The sequence below is a fragment of the Pteropus alecto genome, unplaced genomic scaffold (assembly GCF_000325575.1).
Source record: "Pteropus alecto unplaced genomic scaffold, ASM32557v1 scaffold7, whole genome shotgun sequence".
Taxonomy (NCBI): domain Eukaryota; kingdom Metazoa; phylum Chordata; class Mammalia; order Chiroptera; family Pteropodidae; genus Pteropus; species Pteropus alecto.
In genome coordinates, this window is record NW_006494614.1 from 1,704,949 (window position 1) to 1,722,600 (window position 17,652).

At 38.7% G+C, this 17,652-nt stretch overlaps 1 protein-coding gene across 1 annotated transcript; it reads left to right on the forward strand.

The window, feature by feature from the left end:
- The first annotated feature begins 2,015 nt into the window (after positions 1-2,015).
- On the forward strand, positions 2,016-17,408 carry MCHR2 (melanin concentrating hormone receptor 2). The gene is made up of 5 exons (XM_006926273.1): positions 2,016-2,228; positions 7,463-7,672; positions 12,114-12,308; positions 14,489-14,608; positions 16,935-17,408. The coding sequence occupies exons 1-5, from the start codon at positions 2,047-2,049 to the stop codon at positions 17,248-17,250; spliced, it is 1,023 nt and encodes a 340-aa protein (XP_006926335.1). The 5' UTR covers positions 2,016-2,046; the 3' UTR covers positions 17,251-17,408.
- The last annotated feature ends 244 nt before the right edge of the window (positions 17,409-17,652 follow it).

The window sequence follows — 17,652 nt, forward strand, 5'->3', positions numbered from 1 at the left end:
TTCTCCACATCTTTGCCAACATTTGTTATTTTCTGGGGGTTTTTTTTTTCAATATTGGACATCCAAACAGGTATAAAGAGATATTCCAGTGGAGTTCAATTTTCATTTCCCTGATGATTAGTGATGTTGAGCATCTTTTCATGTACCTGTTAGCCATTTGTATGTCTTCTTTGGGGGGGAAAAAATATCTATAGAAGACTTTTGCTCATTTTTGATCAAACTATATTTCGTTATTGAGTTATATGAATTCTTTATATATCTTGGATATAAACCGCTTAGCAGATGGATGGTTTGCAAATATTTTCTCTCATTCTATAGGTTGCCTTTTCATTTTATTGATTGTTTCTTTTGCTGTACAGAAGCTTGGTAGTTTGATGTAGTCCTGCTTGTTTAGTTTTGCTTTTGTTCCTTGCACTTTTGGTATCATATCCAAATAATTGTTAGCAAGATCAGTGTCAAAGAGCTTTTCCCTGCTTTCTTCTTATAGTTTTACAGTTTAGGGTCTTACATTTACATCTTTAATCCATTTTGAGCTATATAAGCAACATTTGTATCTGACTGCTTAATGGCTATTACCTTCAAAAATATTGTGAGGATTCTCTGAGACCTTAGGATAGCTGTTTTTCCTTTGTAAGAAGATTTTCATTTACATCTGCCTGGTACCTAGCAGTCTTCACCATCCTGGACCACCTCATACTAAATTTAAGCCTGAGAATTCCTGGCTTAAGTTTTGCCTACTCAGGATGCAAATCTAGAGAGGTTTCTTCTGAATCTTCCCAGAGAAGGGCCTACAGGAACCACAACCTCCCAGAGAAGTCTGCTTTTCTTTTTCTTCCCTTTTTCTTCTCCATTGCAAAGGTGCCAAGGCAACTCTCTCAGCAGATGCTAATAGTTGTGGAGGTAGACGAGGAAGATCTAAATCTGGTTCATCCATACATGAGGATGTAGACCCCGGGGCTCCAGCTCAGAAGAAGTGTTCTCCTGCAAAATTCCTCACCCTCAATAGGCCGTGGGCCTTGACTTCCTTCTGCACACAACACAGACATGGAACCAGGGTACAAATTGTTGTGTCATTGATAAGTACCTTCTGGATAAAGATAGCTTTGGTGCTTCAATATTCTGCTTACCTCCCAGTTACGGGATCTCATGCAAAAACTGGCCAGGAAGGACCCACTAACTTTTCAAAGCTTGAGTATTTTTAAATTGCTATACACACACAGAGAGATATACATTTTGTCCAGCATATGTTACTGTTTTCAGTGGGAGGGTTAATCTGAGTTACCCAGTTTACCATTACCAGAAATCAGACTTAGATGGCATTTTTAAAATGTCTTTTATCAAGATGGTGTGTCCAGCCAATAATTTTCCAGTTCTCTTTGGTTTTGTATGTTTACTTGTTTATTTTTAGGTCGATTAGTGGGCAATTTTTCTTGTACCATAATTCCTCTTTATGCATGGTACGCCCGTTAGCTACAATAATTTTCCCTTCCCACACTGTCCTTTCCTGAGCTAAGTCTTCCTCATCTTTCAAGATAGTTCAGGAATCATCTCTGGAGGTCTTATCCCATTCCATTCCTAACCAATCAGAATTGGTATCCCCCTTGTACTTTATAGCAGACAGGGAAGATATATTTAACAATCTAAGTGTTGTAGTAGTACTAGCCAGTACAACTAGATACACAGGCCAATAAGAACAGATGCCAGCTATAAACAACCAGCACTAGTGTGCACTGAGCTAATATCAGCTATGCTCAAAGCATATACCACAGTAAAGTGTGATAACATGTGCACGCTATCATGGGCCACCATTCTGCAATTGCTGTTTACATATCTCTTCTGGTAATCTGTGATATCATTATAGACAGGGAGCAATTATACTCACCCTGAAATCTTTTGTTGCATGGATTCTTGGTGCAAAGAAGGCCCCAATAAATATTTTTTGAGTTAAGTTAAAGAAAATCTATATTGAGGGAACTGCCTCAAAAATCCATTAAATAAATCACTTCCTATTCCTTCATAGTTTTAACCACTGGAAGTTCATGAACAATGAAATCACTTCACTCCTCCTGTTGGAACACTTCTGCTGAACTTTTGAACAAATCTATGAATAAAGAGTTTGCTTATCAAACCCTCAGCATTGTGGACACAGTCATCCTCCCTTCCATGATTGGGATGATCTGCTCAATGGGGCTGATCGGCAACATCCTCATTGTAGTCACTATAACTAGGTAAGGCTTCTCCTTTTCCACATTTAGGGACATTCCATACTCCCTAAGTGAATCCTTTCCCTCCTGTGGGACTTTTTCTTAATGAAATCAGGTTTGGGAAATATTTGTTTAAGATAATTAAAGAAGATTCCACACATATTTTCATTATGTATTAAGTAACATCTGAGTTGTAGATCTCAAAAAGACCTAAGCCAAATCTTACTGCTGGGTTAGTGAATTTTTAGAGCAACAATTCTCAATCTGAGCTACATATTAAAATCACCTGGGGAGCTTTTTAAACTCCTAAAACACAGTTTCACCCCAGACCAATGAATTCAGAATCTCTGGAGGTGGTGCCCAGGCAAAGATTGAAACTGCAATGCAACCATTTAATTTTCCAGCAACAAGAAGCTGACTTGTGAAAGAGACTCTTTTTCACTCACTTGGGCAAGAGAGAAACTCTACCTGATCATCCAAAGATTAAGGCAGTCATAGATGGTGGATTGTCCCCCTCAACACAGATCACTCCCGAGTAGGCCAAACTGAGAGACATAGTGACACTGGGAAGCAAGCAATGAACTAACTTCTGACTTGGCCACACGAAGACTAGAAACGTATATGAAACATATATACAAAAAAAAATAGCTTTAAAAAAGATGGAGCCTCCAGAATAGAATGTTCTATATGGTTTTTTGTTTTTGTTTTTGTTTTTTTTAAATAAAGAAGTGATTTGTGTATGAAGGGGGTGACTATAAAGAAATAAGACCAGATCATTACTAGTCTTTACATACTTTAAATTCATAGCAGGTCAAAAGGAAGCTGGGTTAGAAAGTGTAGGAGGAAAATGAGACCAATTATAATATTTTCCTCTTTTATTCTTCGGAGAGAGATGAACTCAATCCTATTACTCAGCTGTTCTCCACAGCCACAGTGGGCCCTAAGAAAGTAACTCAATAAAAGAGATGACATTTTTCTGTGTCGTTCCTCATCTCTACTTCCTGAACACATCTTTCTCCTATTTACTGACAGACTGCTTCAAGAGAACAGAGATTAAGGGGTGCCCTGTCTCTCAATAAATAAAAGTGCCCATTCTATCATTCCTTGCCCTCAACTCCCTGTCATCAACTAATTCACACTAAATCATGAATTACTAAAACTCCGTACTTTTTAACCCTTTCGATGGTGTCTACATTTTATACAGAGATTACAACAGGGAGTGCTTTAACCTGAAGGAACACAAACGGTCTAATGGAATACAGTTGCTGAAAGGAAGAGAAAATGCTTAGAACAAGGCCTCTTCCTTTTCCCTACCCAGCTTTAATCATAACTAGTGGCTCCCTTTCATCCAGCCCTCTACTGTTCCCAGAGTGTCAGCCATGTGTAAGCTCTTGTTGGGACTGACTCATAACTTTCTGCACATACACCCTACATTTTGGATGCTGCAGAACTTCACAGCCACATTTGTTCAAATGAATTGGAAAGTTGGTGGGAGACCCTTATTACTATGGTCCAATACACCAAGACAACTCTGGAATCTAAACGGGTTGAATGTCTTGCCCAAGGACACAATAAATGAGGGCATACAAATAAAAATAGAATCCCACTTAGGTTCTCTTACCACTATAATACACTATGTATCTAGAGCAGGGTTGGCAAATATGCCACTCTATTCTAAACTCTCCCCTCCTTGGCAGTCCTCTCTACATGTCTGTCCTGTAGTAAGAGCCTGTGTGAGGACTGAGAAGTCTTCTCAGCACAGCTCTTCACTAAATCACTATGAATTCATGGAGTTTGGCTCACAATAGGAATTTATTGCAACTAGAGCTAAATGCCAAATAAGGGCTGGTGAGGCGACCCAGATATAAAGGCAGGAAGGTACTACCACACTCTACCACCGTTCTCACCCCAACACCACAACCTCTTTCCAGGCCCTGAGCTGCACAGAGAAGAGGAAGTGGTTTTACAGATCCCAGGAGTCTGGGCTGCCTGGTGGGACCTGTGGTCACAGTGGGATCTGGGACCATAAAGTGGGGGCTGTAGGGAGAAGGTGAAGCCATGGAAGTAGACACAGCCACTCCCAGAGATGCCAACAACAAAGAAAGAAAGGAAATGCCCTGGCCTCTCCTCTCTTCCTACCCTCCAATTTCCCTCTGATAGTGCTTCTTATTGGCCAAAACTAACCAATAGCCAGTTGGCAAGGAGACCTGAGTCATGAGAGAACAAAGCTGGGGAAGGGTGGGAAATGAATTTGAGAACAAGCTGATTAGCAAAGCCTTCTACATGTGTGATGTTATATGTTTTGTTAGTTTCATTTAACCCATAGCATATATTGTTATATCTGATGCAAAAAGTAAACATGTTTTTAAAAGAAAAAATTTTTAAACATAAAAATATACAAAAGATAAAGTCAAAATCAGTTATACTACTATTACCAAGTAGATAATCACTGTGATCACTTGACATGTTATTAAACAAATTTTTAAATAAATTTGGAGTCATACTATGTACACGATTGGGACCTTTTTACTTAATAAGTATTTTTCCCATTTGATTATATATACTTACAAACTATGATTTGTAACAACTACATCATTTATTGTATAGGATTATGGGATACTATAATTTATTTCATCATTCTTCAAATTAGTGAACATTAGATAGGACCATGTTAACAATATGGAAAACATGTTAGCCAAAATGATTAGTACTCTACATGTTTAATTTTAAATGTTTGAGTCATGAGAGACAGAAATCTAATAAAATCTGGTAATAGGACACCTGAAAATAAATTGGACCTAAAAAAAAAGAATGCAAGTTATTTATATTTTCTATGCTGTCACTTTCAGTAAAGAAAGTAATAATAAGTATGTGTTATTTTATCGCCCTCATATTTTATGCCCAGATAAATACATCATTTGTTTCAGAATTCTCTTTTTCTGTACAGAATACCATCTAGAAACACTTTTATTTCATTCCTTTTAATTGCCAGTTAATGGCCAGCTCTGTCCTCATCAATGGAATTACCATAATATATTATTGATAAAGGACAGTGTCTGTCTAAAGAAGAGCAAGGGCCACAGATCTAACTGCTGCGATTAGGACCTAAGCAGCCACTTACAGTTTATATCCTAATTCAAATGGAAAAAGCATCTACTTAGAGTGTAAGATTTGTAAGATTTTTGTTGTTGTGTTTTTGCTTTTGTTTTGGTATGTGGGTTTTTTTATTTGTTTTGTTTTTGAATGTGGAACTCTCTCTACCTGACCTCTGGTATCTGTTCCCGTCCCTTTCTCCCTCTCCATCTTCTACACTCAATGGCCTGGAAAGACCAAGAATGAGAGACCAAGGACAGTCACTTGGCTGCTCTTTTGGTTGACATGATCCTTTCCTCTAGTCTCTTCTCCTTGGTCTTTCTGACATAAGCCAGCAATCTCCTGGGGCAAAGAACCAGCCTGCTTTGTAGTGGCGTCAGCAGTGCTCAGAGCACGATTGCTGAATAAGGACTCAGTAGCAGTAACTTCTCCACTCAGTGCATGTTGCCAGGTGCTGGGTAAAATATCCTCACTCAGACTGATGTCTCACATGAGGATTCGATGGCTCAGGGTTCACAGCCCATAGAATTTGCAGCCCATGAATAATAAAGACACACGCTAGCTTCCAAGCCATAGAGTAATAGCTCTGAATCTAGAGTCAACTAGCAACGGTGGCATAATCTTAGGGCTAATTCTTATGTGCTATTTAAATTCTAATTTGTCCTCAGTTCAGATGCCACTTCTGCCAAGAAATCTGCTTTGATTGTCCCCAAAGGAGAGGGCAAAGCTCCCTTTTGTGTATTCCTTGTTCTTGCTCTAGCTTTCTCTCATCACATTGTAATGTGATCATTTGTCTAGACTACAAGCTCCTCCATGTTACAGTTTATAGATTATTTAGTTTTGCAGTCCCACGGCATAATATTATGCCTAACATATAATTGGTGCTCAATGAAATGTTGGTTAAATTAATGAAAGCATCTCCCAGGTAAAGATAATGCCTGTTTATTATTGAATGTCCCAATTCTTGATGATAGGAACCAACTGATTTTAAAATTGAAATTTCTGCCCTCGGAAAATTCTTTTACCTACAGCGGAAAGTGTCACATCTAGGTAACATTGAATTTACTCCCCCAGCAAGAGACATGAGTTCATTCTCTACCAGTCCACTCATTTCAGATATCTTCACACTGTCTAAATTTCAGAGTTTTAATAGGCTCTCCTATTGGGTTAGATTTTATTGAAATTTTTCTAAGTAGTGATTGAAATTTTTTTAAACAATGGTCTCAGGATTTGAACTTACACTTCAGTGGGAAAAATGCTTTGCACAATACAAAACCATTTATTTTCCCTGTTCAGCTGTTTTTTTGTTTGTTTGTTTTGTTTTGTGCTAGGGATACATAAAGATTAAGCCTTTTTCCTGAGTGAGTTTAGAGTTAGTATAAACCGTTGCTATATAGAAAATACTCCAAAATTAGTGGCTTAAAACAATAAATATTGATTATCTCACACGTTTTGAGGATCAAGAACCCAAGCAGTGGCTTAGCCAGGTGGTTCTGACTCAGAATCTCTCACAAAGTTGCAGTCAAGCAGTCCTCGAGGGCAGCAGTCTGGGGCTGGAGCACTGACTTCCAAGGTAGCTCACTCATACATCTGGCAAGACAGTGTTAGTTGCTGGCAGGGGGCCTCAGTTCCTCTCCACGTGGACCTCTCCAGACAGTTACTTGAGTATTCTCACAAGATGACAGCTGGCTTCCCCAGAGAAAGTGACCAAGAGAGAGCAAGGAGAAAACCCCACGATGCTTTTATGTCCTAACTGTGAATGTCACACACTGTCATTTGCACCATATCTTACTTGTTAAAAGTGAGCTACTAAGTTCAGTTCACAATCAAGGGGAGGGAATTAGGCTCCATATTTTGAAAGTAGTATCAAAGAATGTGTGGACATATTTTTAAACCACTTCAGTTAGTTATCATATATTTAGTTCAAAATGTTTATATATACACAAAACTAGGCATTTGTGAAGGTTTTCCTTTAATTTTTTCCTTTTTTTCTTATTTAACCCTTACAGTACCACCATGAGGTAGGAACTGTAATTCTAGTTTTACAAGGTTTTCTTTTAACTTTTAAAATCTATTTGGCAATTGAAAAATTGTAACAGGTGGCATAAATTGAAGAAGGTGCATGCTTTCAATGTTGGTCTTCAGTTTCTCTCCATTTCTTTCAGGTCTAGGAATAAAACTATTCCTGACATTTATATCTGCAACCTGGCTGTGGCTGATCTGGTCCACATCATTGGAATGCCTTTTCTTATTCACCAGTGGGCAAAGGGAGGAGAGTGGGTTTTTGGGGGACCTCTCTGCACCATCATTACATCCCTGGATACCTGCAACCAGTTTGCCTGTAGTGCCATCATGACTGTAATGAGTGTGGACAGGTAAGTGAAGAGATTTTGAAATATCTTGGCATAATTCAGAGTTGTCTGTGCTTCCCCAAGTTCATCCCAGTTTAAGCAACATAACTGCTGGTTTGTAACAGCACAGCTCCTCTTCCTTGCTTATTTCATTGTAGGATTAATTACTTAAGAAACTTTGCACCAACTTTCACAGAAATCTATTTTTAAATAGAAAGCTTAAAAACACTAAAATACCATTTTTTCTAATTATTTTTTGACCTCTGTTTTATTTACAATTCACTGCAAGATAAAAAGATCTCAAAATCATGAAATGTTGAAGACCAGAATGAATGCCCCCTCTGCCAACATTCTTGCAACAAAAAAGCTGAGTCCCCAAGAAGTGAGGGGATTTGCTGAAGGCACATAGAGTCAGAGGCAGAGCTGAGAACCGAAGTAGGTCTCCTTACTTTCTGTCCAGAGCTATGTCTGGCATGTTCATGTCTCACATATTCTTGCTATCACCTAGCAGCTTGAAGGAATCAGTGGAGCAGAAATGTACTGTGAAGAGATGTCCCAGTATGAAGAAGACCATCTTTTACTTCTTTTACACTTATCATTATGATTGCTTAATGCAAATGCTGCTATTTTGTATGATTAGAAATTTATTTGACCGTGACCTGGAATGTGACATAGCCATATTTATTCACCATATACACTAATGTTATTTGAGCAGATGGTGGTGATGGTGCATACTTATGGAGCCAGTGAGTGGTGTAGCCCACTGCAGACCCAGGCTGTCTCTAGAGATGGCAAGTAGCTTGTAATTAACCCACCATCTAGCCTCTTTAGGAAGCATGCAAGGTAAGATGTGCCCTGCCTCATCCAGACACCAGAACTTCCACACCGGGTCCTAGCAGCATTCCCCAAACAGAAAGAAGACCTAAAGACAACAGTAATATATAAAACAGGATTGTCTTAGAGTACAACCCACTGAAAATCTCCAACTACCTTCTTCCCACTCCAATCCCAACCCCAAACCAGCACACATGATTCCCCTTGTTCTGATTTACTTTTTCTCTCTCTCTTGCATCAAATATGTTACATAGTTTAACTTACTTTGTGTGTGAATGTATGTGTGCACTGTTTATTGTTTAGCTACCCCTCAAATGTAAATTCCATACAGTCAGGGTCTTTGATCACAAATACATCCCAAGTGTCTATGGAACAGTGCCTGGCACATAGGTGCTCAAAACATATCGATGAATGAATAACTGTCAATCTTGAGTGCTGTGTTAAATTCTCTGGCTCCACCCAGAAGTTTTCCTGAGCTCTGCCTCTTTTACCCTTCCAAGTAGGCCTTTGAGGTAGAAAAATGATGAACAGTTCTTCAGATGGATAAACAAAGGAATAACAAGGTTCATATAAATCATTCACTGGATTGTTATTCAGACATGAAAACCAATGGAAATATTTAATGCATATTTTATATTCTGCTGCTTTTCTGCAAAAGAATTCTCCAAATATAGAGTGTGCTTTTCAATTTATAATTAACATCAGATTTTTTAATCAATGTACTATGTAGGTCTGGTTAGTTCAGCTGATGCCAGCCGATGCTGACAATGTCTTGAGTAAAGTGTGGTGAGCTTGCCAGAGTTGCAGCATTAGGGGAAGGACAGGCCCTTGCAGAAAAGCAACCTAAAGTACAGGCCTTACCAGTCATAACCCCACTCCTGGACATAATAAAACCTGCTTCATACCTGTCTGCTGAATGCAGGAAAGTATTGACTTTTCCTTTAAAAAGGGGAAGTAGTACCTCTTCTGTAAATCTTTTACTATAAATTAAGTGAATGGACACTGTCTGCCTTGGAACAGGCCAACTATATGTATTTCCTCATGTTCATGGGTTTTTCTTCTATAAGCATGTGTGTGAGTGTGCATGTGTGTGAGTGTGCATGTGTGTCTTATATTCCTGAATAGCATGTTTTTGGTTTTTTTAATCTGATGAACACAGTATGCTGAAATTTTACTTTAGAATTAAGATATTCAGACCCTTATCCCTCTTCCCACCTCACTCTAGAGCAGCGGTCCCCAAACTTTTTGGCACCAGGGTTCGGTGCTCCTATGAGAATCTAATAGCTGATGATCTGACGTGGAGCTGAGGCACTGATGCTAGCGCTGGGGAGCGGCTACAGATACAGATGAAGTGTTGTTCCCCCGCAGCTCATCTCCTGCTGTGCAGCCCTGTTCTTAATAGTACCAGTTCTCGGCCTGGGAGTTGGGGACCCCTGCTCTAGGAAATTATGTAGCCAGAAACAAAAGAAGATTCTGTAAAACTGAACCTTTTCCTCCTCTGCATTTCTTACAGTTTTAATTGTACCAAAATCATAAAAATTCAATGAATTTTGCAATTTTATAAAACAGAAATAGAGTTTTCTTTGTAAGGCCATAACCAAATGTCAGTGCCATCTGTATGCTTTATTGTTTATACATTTAAGTCATTTTAATTGAGAATATAAGAGATCATAAGTTTTAAATTTCTCACAACTTTTTCATTTTTTTCTCTAATTAGTAATAACTGTCAGTGTGTGGAATGTTATAATAGTGATTCCTACCTCCAAAAGCAATTTGACAAAATGCAAACATCCAAAACATTAAAAATAATTGCCTCCAGTGAAAAGCTACCTAGACTTTCATAGGTGGCTACTTTTGTAAACAAATTCTCTAGAACTTCAAAAGTCAGTAAGTAGAAGCAAAATCCCCTATTCATTCATTCATTTCACAAATATTTATTGAGCATGGACCATATGCTAGGGACTATGCCAACACAGAAGATACAGCAGCATTAAACCAATAGTCAAGGTTCCTGTTTTCATGCGGCTTCCATTCCAGAGGTGTAAAAAGACATCCGTTGAAGGGTCACATGGGTAACATAGTTACAGCGACACATACTAGGAAGAAAATGTAGAGGTTCCCTATGATCTGTACTTACAGTCATGGATCCTCCTGAAGAGTGACTGGTGTGAGTGATGGTCGAGAAGGTTTTCTGAGACACAGACCATTAAATGAGAACTCGAAGCAAGAGCAAGAGGAAACAGGCAGATCCTGTCAGGCAGGTAGGAAGCCAGGGAGAGACGGTGCAAGCTTCAGCTTGAGTAGCAGGCAGGGCCAGGTGGAGAAAAACCTTGCAGGTCATGGTAAGAATTCTGAATTTTATCTAAAAGGCAATGGAAAGCCATTTTGGGCAGGGGAGGGGGAGTGATGCTGGAGTGGGAATATGATCAGAGAAGATTCCTAATTGATTAATGCCATGGCTCCATCATTCTTTAATCCCAGGCAGTATGATGGCTGGCTGCTGTGCAATCGCTGCCTCACCCCTTCCCCACCCGGGACGGGGCCTTCTCTCTTTAGCCGGAGGTGATGCAGGTACAATACGCAGAAGGAGAAGCGGCTGGGGAACACTGGGCCACTAACCTCTCCCTGCATGCCGAGGGGTCCCTTAACTGAATGCAAAACATCCTGCTTCTTGTGTGAAATTGAAATAGCAAGGGGACAGGAAATTTTTCATTTTTATAAGTCTTCATCAAGTAGTTCTACGACAATTTGCAGGAAATTAAATGACCATTGAAACACTTTCTGCATTTATTTAATGTCTACAAGTACTGCCTTTCACCACCCAACCCCCAGCAAAACTGTGCTATCTCAAATACCCTTCCTTTGGGGTCTGAGCTCTCTTTTTCATCCTTCAGCTTTTATTTGGCTCTGAAAAATTCTTCCTGGATTTGCTGGAAAATCAGATATATTTGATATGTCAGAATTTCAAGTTTTCAGTAATGATTATCCTTTTTTTTCTGGGTCAAAAATGGAAAAAAAAAGAAAACCCCTTAGCCCATTTCCCCCTCCACCTCCAGCTCAAGTTCCCTGAGGAATTTGCATTGTCTATACTAGTCACATTTGTTTATCGTCACTGTGATTTCTGTGAACTGAACCTTCAAGAGACTGGGGACCCTACTGTAAAGCCATCTGAGCAAATGCCTGTCCCATGAGCCTGAACCTCATTCTGCTAGGGGTCCTACCAGCCAGTGCGCTTTCCTCCTTCCTGCCTCTACATCAGCAAATCCTATAGGCACAGGGCCCCACTCCTGGAGGAAATCCCTGTTCGGAGACAAAGTTTTCCAGATCCTTGTGTACAAGAGAGAACCTTTGTAAAGAGAAAGTTTCCAGGGCAGAATTTTACCATCATCAGTGTGTTCGTGGAAGTGACAGCTATTTCAGTGAGTGGTTTATTCAGACTTTCAGGGTCAAGAGTTGTTTTCTCTACAGGTACCAGCCAGCTCTTAAAAAATATAACTTTCCTTTACCCTGATAGAGGTGTGCTTCAGGGAGGATAATAATACTAATAATTTACTCTTGTCATGAACCTTTCATCCTTGGAGCTCAGTGCTTTTATTGATTGTTCTCAAACCCTTCTTAACTGGCTTTGCAGGTACTTGGCTCTCGTCCAACCATTTCAACTTATAAGTTGGAGAACGAGGTACAAGACCATCTGCATCAATTTGGGCCTCTGGGCCACTTCCTTTATTCTGGCATTGCCTGTCTGGGTCTATTCGAAAGTCATCAAATTTGAAGACGGCGTGGAGAGTTGTGCTTTTGATTTAACATCCCCTGACGATGTACTCTGGTAGGTTGTTAAAACTTAAGAAAAATAGAGTTGAATTAAGTTATGAAGTGCTTCATCCTCCTTGTCAACACACGAGCTGCCGCACAGTATCCTTGGGGATCCTCTGCCAGCCAGTCTCCCTGCTTAGCTTTCTGCTTTCCAGTCAAGTTGATAGCATGATTTTAAAAAGAGAGTAACCTTTAGAAAAAGATTTTGAGTTTAATCGTGGCACCTCAGTGGGCACAAATATATTTAAACATGCATTTTAAAGAGTCTCGCCACCAGACACAGCAGGAACTCAGCAATCGAGGGAGGGACAGAATTTCCACAAGGGCCTCAGGGTCACCAAGATGCAACGTTATCGAGATGCAACTGGAATTCGATTGACTTGTGTTCCCCAAAAAGATATATTCAAGTCCTAACTCTGAATACCTGTGAATGTGATCTTATTTAGAAATAGGGTCTTTGCAGATATAACCAAGTTTAGATGAAGCCATACTGGATTTGGGTGGGCCCCATATCCAGTGTTTAGTGTCTTGAGAGGGAGAGGGAGATTCGAAGAGACATACAGAGAGGAGAATGCCTGGGAAGACAGAGACAGAGATTGGAATAATGTGTCTACAAGCCAAAGAACACCTACAGAGGTGAGGAGAGAGGCAAGGAACAGATTTTCCTTCAGAGCCTACAAAAGGAGCCAACCTTGCTGACATCTTGATTTCAAACTCCAGCCTCAAAACTGTGAAACAATAAATCTCTGTAGCTTTAAGCCATCCACTTTATGGTAAGTTGTTACAGCAGCTCTGGGTAACTAATACAGCAACCAACACGGGCATTTCTTACATTTTAATTTGAAAAGAAAAATTAAATCAAAATTTTCTCATTTGAAATTTTGAACATAGCATCGGAGTCTATGACTAAAATGTTTTGATTGTCTACTAAGGGCCAGGCACCGCGCTAGGTGCTTTTTACATATATTCGTATACCACCTCAGGTCAATCTGGCAGATTCCTTTTTTCCACTCACTACTTGTCAAATAGATGAGTCATTTCTGCATCATGTAAACACAGGCCAAGAGGGATGGAGGTAGAAGCCTTACAAGATTGCAAGTCCAGTAACAGCAAGCCCCTGAGAAGTTCAACATAGATAGGACTGATTATTTATTTATTATTTCTCCCATCAGCATTGGCTACACTCACAGACAAAAACCATCAACTAATCTAAAGATGAAATGATAGTTAATCACTGGCACTGATAAATTAATATGGACCACAACCTATCTAAAAGAAGAGCACATGAGGCTTGCTAAATGATCATAGGACTTTGGCCTGTGTCAAAGAAACAAAGATTAACTATTTTGCGTCATCAGCTGCTTCTGCTATTTTTGGTTGATTATCATAAAGGATATTCTGAGGTTTCAGCCTCTGTTGTTTCTCCTAAAATTAAAGCCTTATGGTTAACTGAGACTGGAAGTTCAGGTGCTCACTCTCTGCCACCCCGTCCATACCCACTTAATCTGGGCTGTCTTCTTTCACCAATGCCAAGGTTCTGCCAGGAAGGAAGACACCTGGCATCTGTGCAGAAATGGAGTTGGCTCACTTGAGAATTCTTTTTGGCAGAGCACTTGGGAAAGGATTGGCTGATTTTACAACATGCCCTTTAAGAGGCTCATCTTGAGCCTTGGTTACAGGCAAGGGCTATGCAGCTCCATTGTCTGTCTGGGTTCAAATCCCACCTTTGCCACTTACTAGCTGGGTAACCTTTGGCAAGCCACTTAACCCCTTTGTGTCTTAGTTTGTCTTCTAACATGAGAATACTAATGGCATGTAGCTCATGGGGTTATACATATTCAGTGGGTTAAAATATGTAAAGCACTCAGATTGGTGCCTACTCTATAATAAATGCTACCTGCTGTTGTCTATTGTTGTTAATAATACTAAAGATAATGATAATAATAAGTATCCTTACCTGCTCCGTACTTAGTAGCTCTGAGCTTGGCTGAAGAATAGACATGCATCATTGTCGGTGAACAATCTAAAATGAGGAGCAAGCAGACTTCTCTAAAGGAAAGCACCCAAAAATCCTTATCTTTTCTCGAAAATCCTTTATCCTGGGCCCTGAGAAATCAGAGTCATAAACTGTAAAAGCCAGTTCCTAGCATTGTGAATGTAACAGTCATGTCTTCTCTATCTCTCATTTTACAGGTACACACTTTATTTGACGATAACAACTTTTTTTTTCCCTTTGCCCTTGATTTTGGCATGCTATATTTTAATTTTATGCTATACTTGGGAGATGTATCAACAGAATAAGGATGCCAGATGGTAAGTGTTTGCCTTATTTTGCTTTATTTATTGAAAGAACAATTCAGAGATCCTAAGACATCCACAACAGAAATTTAAACATCACTTAAAACATACCACACTTAGACATATGGGAATTAATGTATATATGAGACATTTCCTGAAAATAAGACATATTTTGGAGCAGCTATTTGAAGACCTCTCAGTGATATATATTGAAATCACTGAGGCTGTAGTTTCATAAAAATGTAAACAGAACTCAAGATTCTATTTAAAGAATAACTTTATATTTACATTAACAATGTAATTTAAATGTTTTATTTGTACATTTTGCAGAATTGTGTATATACTTAAATGTCCTAGATGTTGTGTATAACCTTTTATTTTTGTGTTTTAATTTTTCAATTTAGAGCAGAATGATCTTATTAATATTTGAATACATAGGACAAGATTAATTAGAACTAAATAAAACCAAAGACACATAAAGACAGTAAACTTGGGAAGGACTTTTAAAGATAGTTGTCTCTAAAACTGCATGAATAAATCTAAATTATTTTCTGCTTGAAACTGTACATACCAAGTTGTTTAAATGTGTAAGTCAGTGATTTTATAACATGTTGGGTTAAAAAAAAAAGGCTTTATTAAAATTTGTCTTTAGAATAGATTATTGTATTTGTTTTGGAAGGACAAGATTGCTGGGTTTCCCACATATACCATGTGTAACACTCTAAAGGTAAAAAAAGAAAAAAAGAATAGGTGAAAAATTTAAACATTATTACTCAAAATTTTTGGAAAACCCTGGTACCAAAGGTTTAGGTGTCCATTGACATTTTTTCCCCACTTAGAATTTCTTGATATTCTTTGGAGATATTATATTGTTAAAGGGTGGTCTATTTAAAAATGAGAAATGGAAGCAGGCACAGTTATGGGGGAAAAATTAGCTTTTAAATGTATCACAGGGAGCTCAATTGGTGAGAAGGTTGAAATGAAATCACATGGAATATCAAGACACCGACAGCTGGAAAGGATGCTTGAGCCCTTTTAAAACAGTTCTCCAAATCAGATCACTTTGCTCCCAACATATTCCTCAGAAATGCTAAGAGTAATTATAAAACGAAGCTCATACTGTCCAGTTATGCCTCATATTAGAGGAATAATGGTACCTCCTTTGATAACTGCAGAGGAATCGTCTTAGAATGATTTTCAGCTGCCATGCTTTTTTTCATATTATTCCTTAGACTTATTCATCTGCTTCATCCATGTCCCAGGGAAATTTTTATAAAATGTCTAACTATGACATAACATGATAAAATTTTGGAATTTTAAAATATTTTTTATTTTAGAATAATTTTAAATTTACAGAAAATTTGCACAGATAGCACAGGCATATACTCTTCACCCAGTTTCCCCATTAACATCTATTACCATCAAGGATTTGTCAAGGCAAAGAAAATGGCATTGGTACATCACTGTTGACTAAACTCTACCCTTTATTGGATTTCACCAATTTTTCCATTAATGTTCTATTTCTGTTCCGGTATTCAATCTAGAGTACCACATTACACTTAGCTGTCATGTCCCTACAGTCTCCTCTGGTCTATACAGTTTCTCACCCTTTCCTGTTTCTCGTAAACTTATTAGTCCTGAGAAGCACTAGTTAGGAGATATCCTGTAGAATGTCCCCCAATCTGGGCTTATCGGATATTGTATCACGATTAGACTGTAGTTATGTGGTTTTTTAAAAAAGTTCTTCTCATTAAAACTTATCAGGGGGGTCACATGATAACCACATGACATCTCTGTTGATATTAACCATGATCACTGGATTAAGGCAATGTTTGCCAGATTTCTCCACTGTAAAGTTACTATTCCCTTTCTCTATTCTTTGGAAGCAAGTCATTAAGTATAGCCCACCCTCAAGAGGGAAGAGGGAGGGTGGGAATTAAGCTCCCATTCCTGGAAAAGAGAATATCTTTATATATTTTTTGGAATTCTTCTGTAAAGAAGATTTGTCCCCTCTCTCATTTTATTCAATCATTTATTTATATCTGTAGAAACTCTTATATATTTATTTGATACTGTGAATTTGAATACTATGTTATTTAATACTACATTATGTATTTCTCAAATAAGTTATTTGTTTCTCAAAATGTTCCAGCTCTGGAAATTTTGGAAAACTTTTAACAGGAATGAAAAAGAATCTTTTCACAATGCTCTGAATAAGTGGGGAAAAATGAGCTTCATATTGCACTGCATAGCTCTTATGAACTATCCAAAAAGTTCTAGGAGATCATTGCCCTATAGTTTCTAAGGTCGTTTATGTTCCATCCTAATGTTTCCTTTGCAGCTACAACCCCAATGTTCCCAGGCAGAGAGTGATGAAGCTGACAAAGATGGTGCTGGCGCTGGTGGCAGTCTTTATCCTAAGTGCTGCCCCCTATCACGTGATACAACTGGTGAATTTACAGATGGAGCAGCCCACTCTGGCTTTCTATGTGAGCTATTACCTCTCTATCTGTCTCAGCTATGCCAGCAGCAGCATTAACCCTTTTCTCTACATCCTGCTAAGCGGAAATTTCCGGAAACGCCTGCCTCAAATGCAAAGGAGAGTGACTGAGAGGGAAATCCGCAATATAGGAAACACCTTGAAATCGAGTTTTTAGGAGAGTACATGGTTCACCAACCATCTATGTTATTGCTATTATTACAAAAGGCAGGCGAAACAGTGGGCTTGTGTCTATTCTTCTAGTGTACTTGTGACTCTTAGTAGCATAGAATAGAAGTGTAACCATTCACATGCAGTGAGTATAATATACTAACTTTAGCAAGACATAAAATATTTATCTGTATTGGGAGTAGGGAATGAGATAGTCTAATATACCCAAGCTCCACGGTTGCAGATGTTATTTCAGCATATTATAAACTAGTGACCAATAAAAATGGCCATTTATGACCATCGACTGAAAACTCAGCAAGAAATCTAACGGAGCCATGTATACTTTGGTCTTACTTGTAACGGTACTGTTGAGGTTCCTAGGAGGGGACCACCTTACAACAAGGACCTA

Excerpts from the sequence above, each read along its gene's own strand:
- MCHR2 (XM_006926273.1), top strand. The coding sequence starts at position 2,047 with ATGAAATCACTTCACTCCTCCTGTTGGAACACTTCTGCTGAACTTTTG. Across the intron at positions 12,309-14,488 it reads TCCCCTGACGATGTACTCTG|GTACACACTTTATTTGACGA; the intron begins GTAGGTTGTTAA and ends CTCATTTTACAG. Across the intron at positions 14,609-16,934 it reads CAGAATAAGGATGCCAGATG|CTACAACCCCAATGTTCCCA; the intron begins GTAAGTGTTTGC and ends TTTCCTTTGCAG.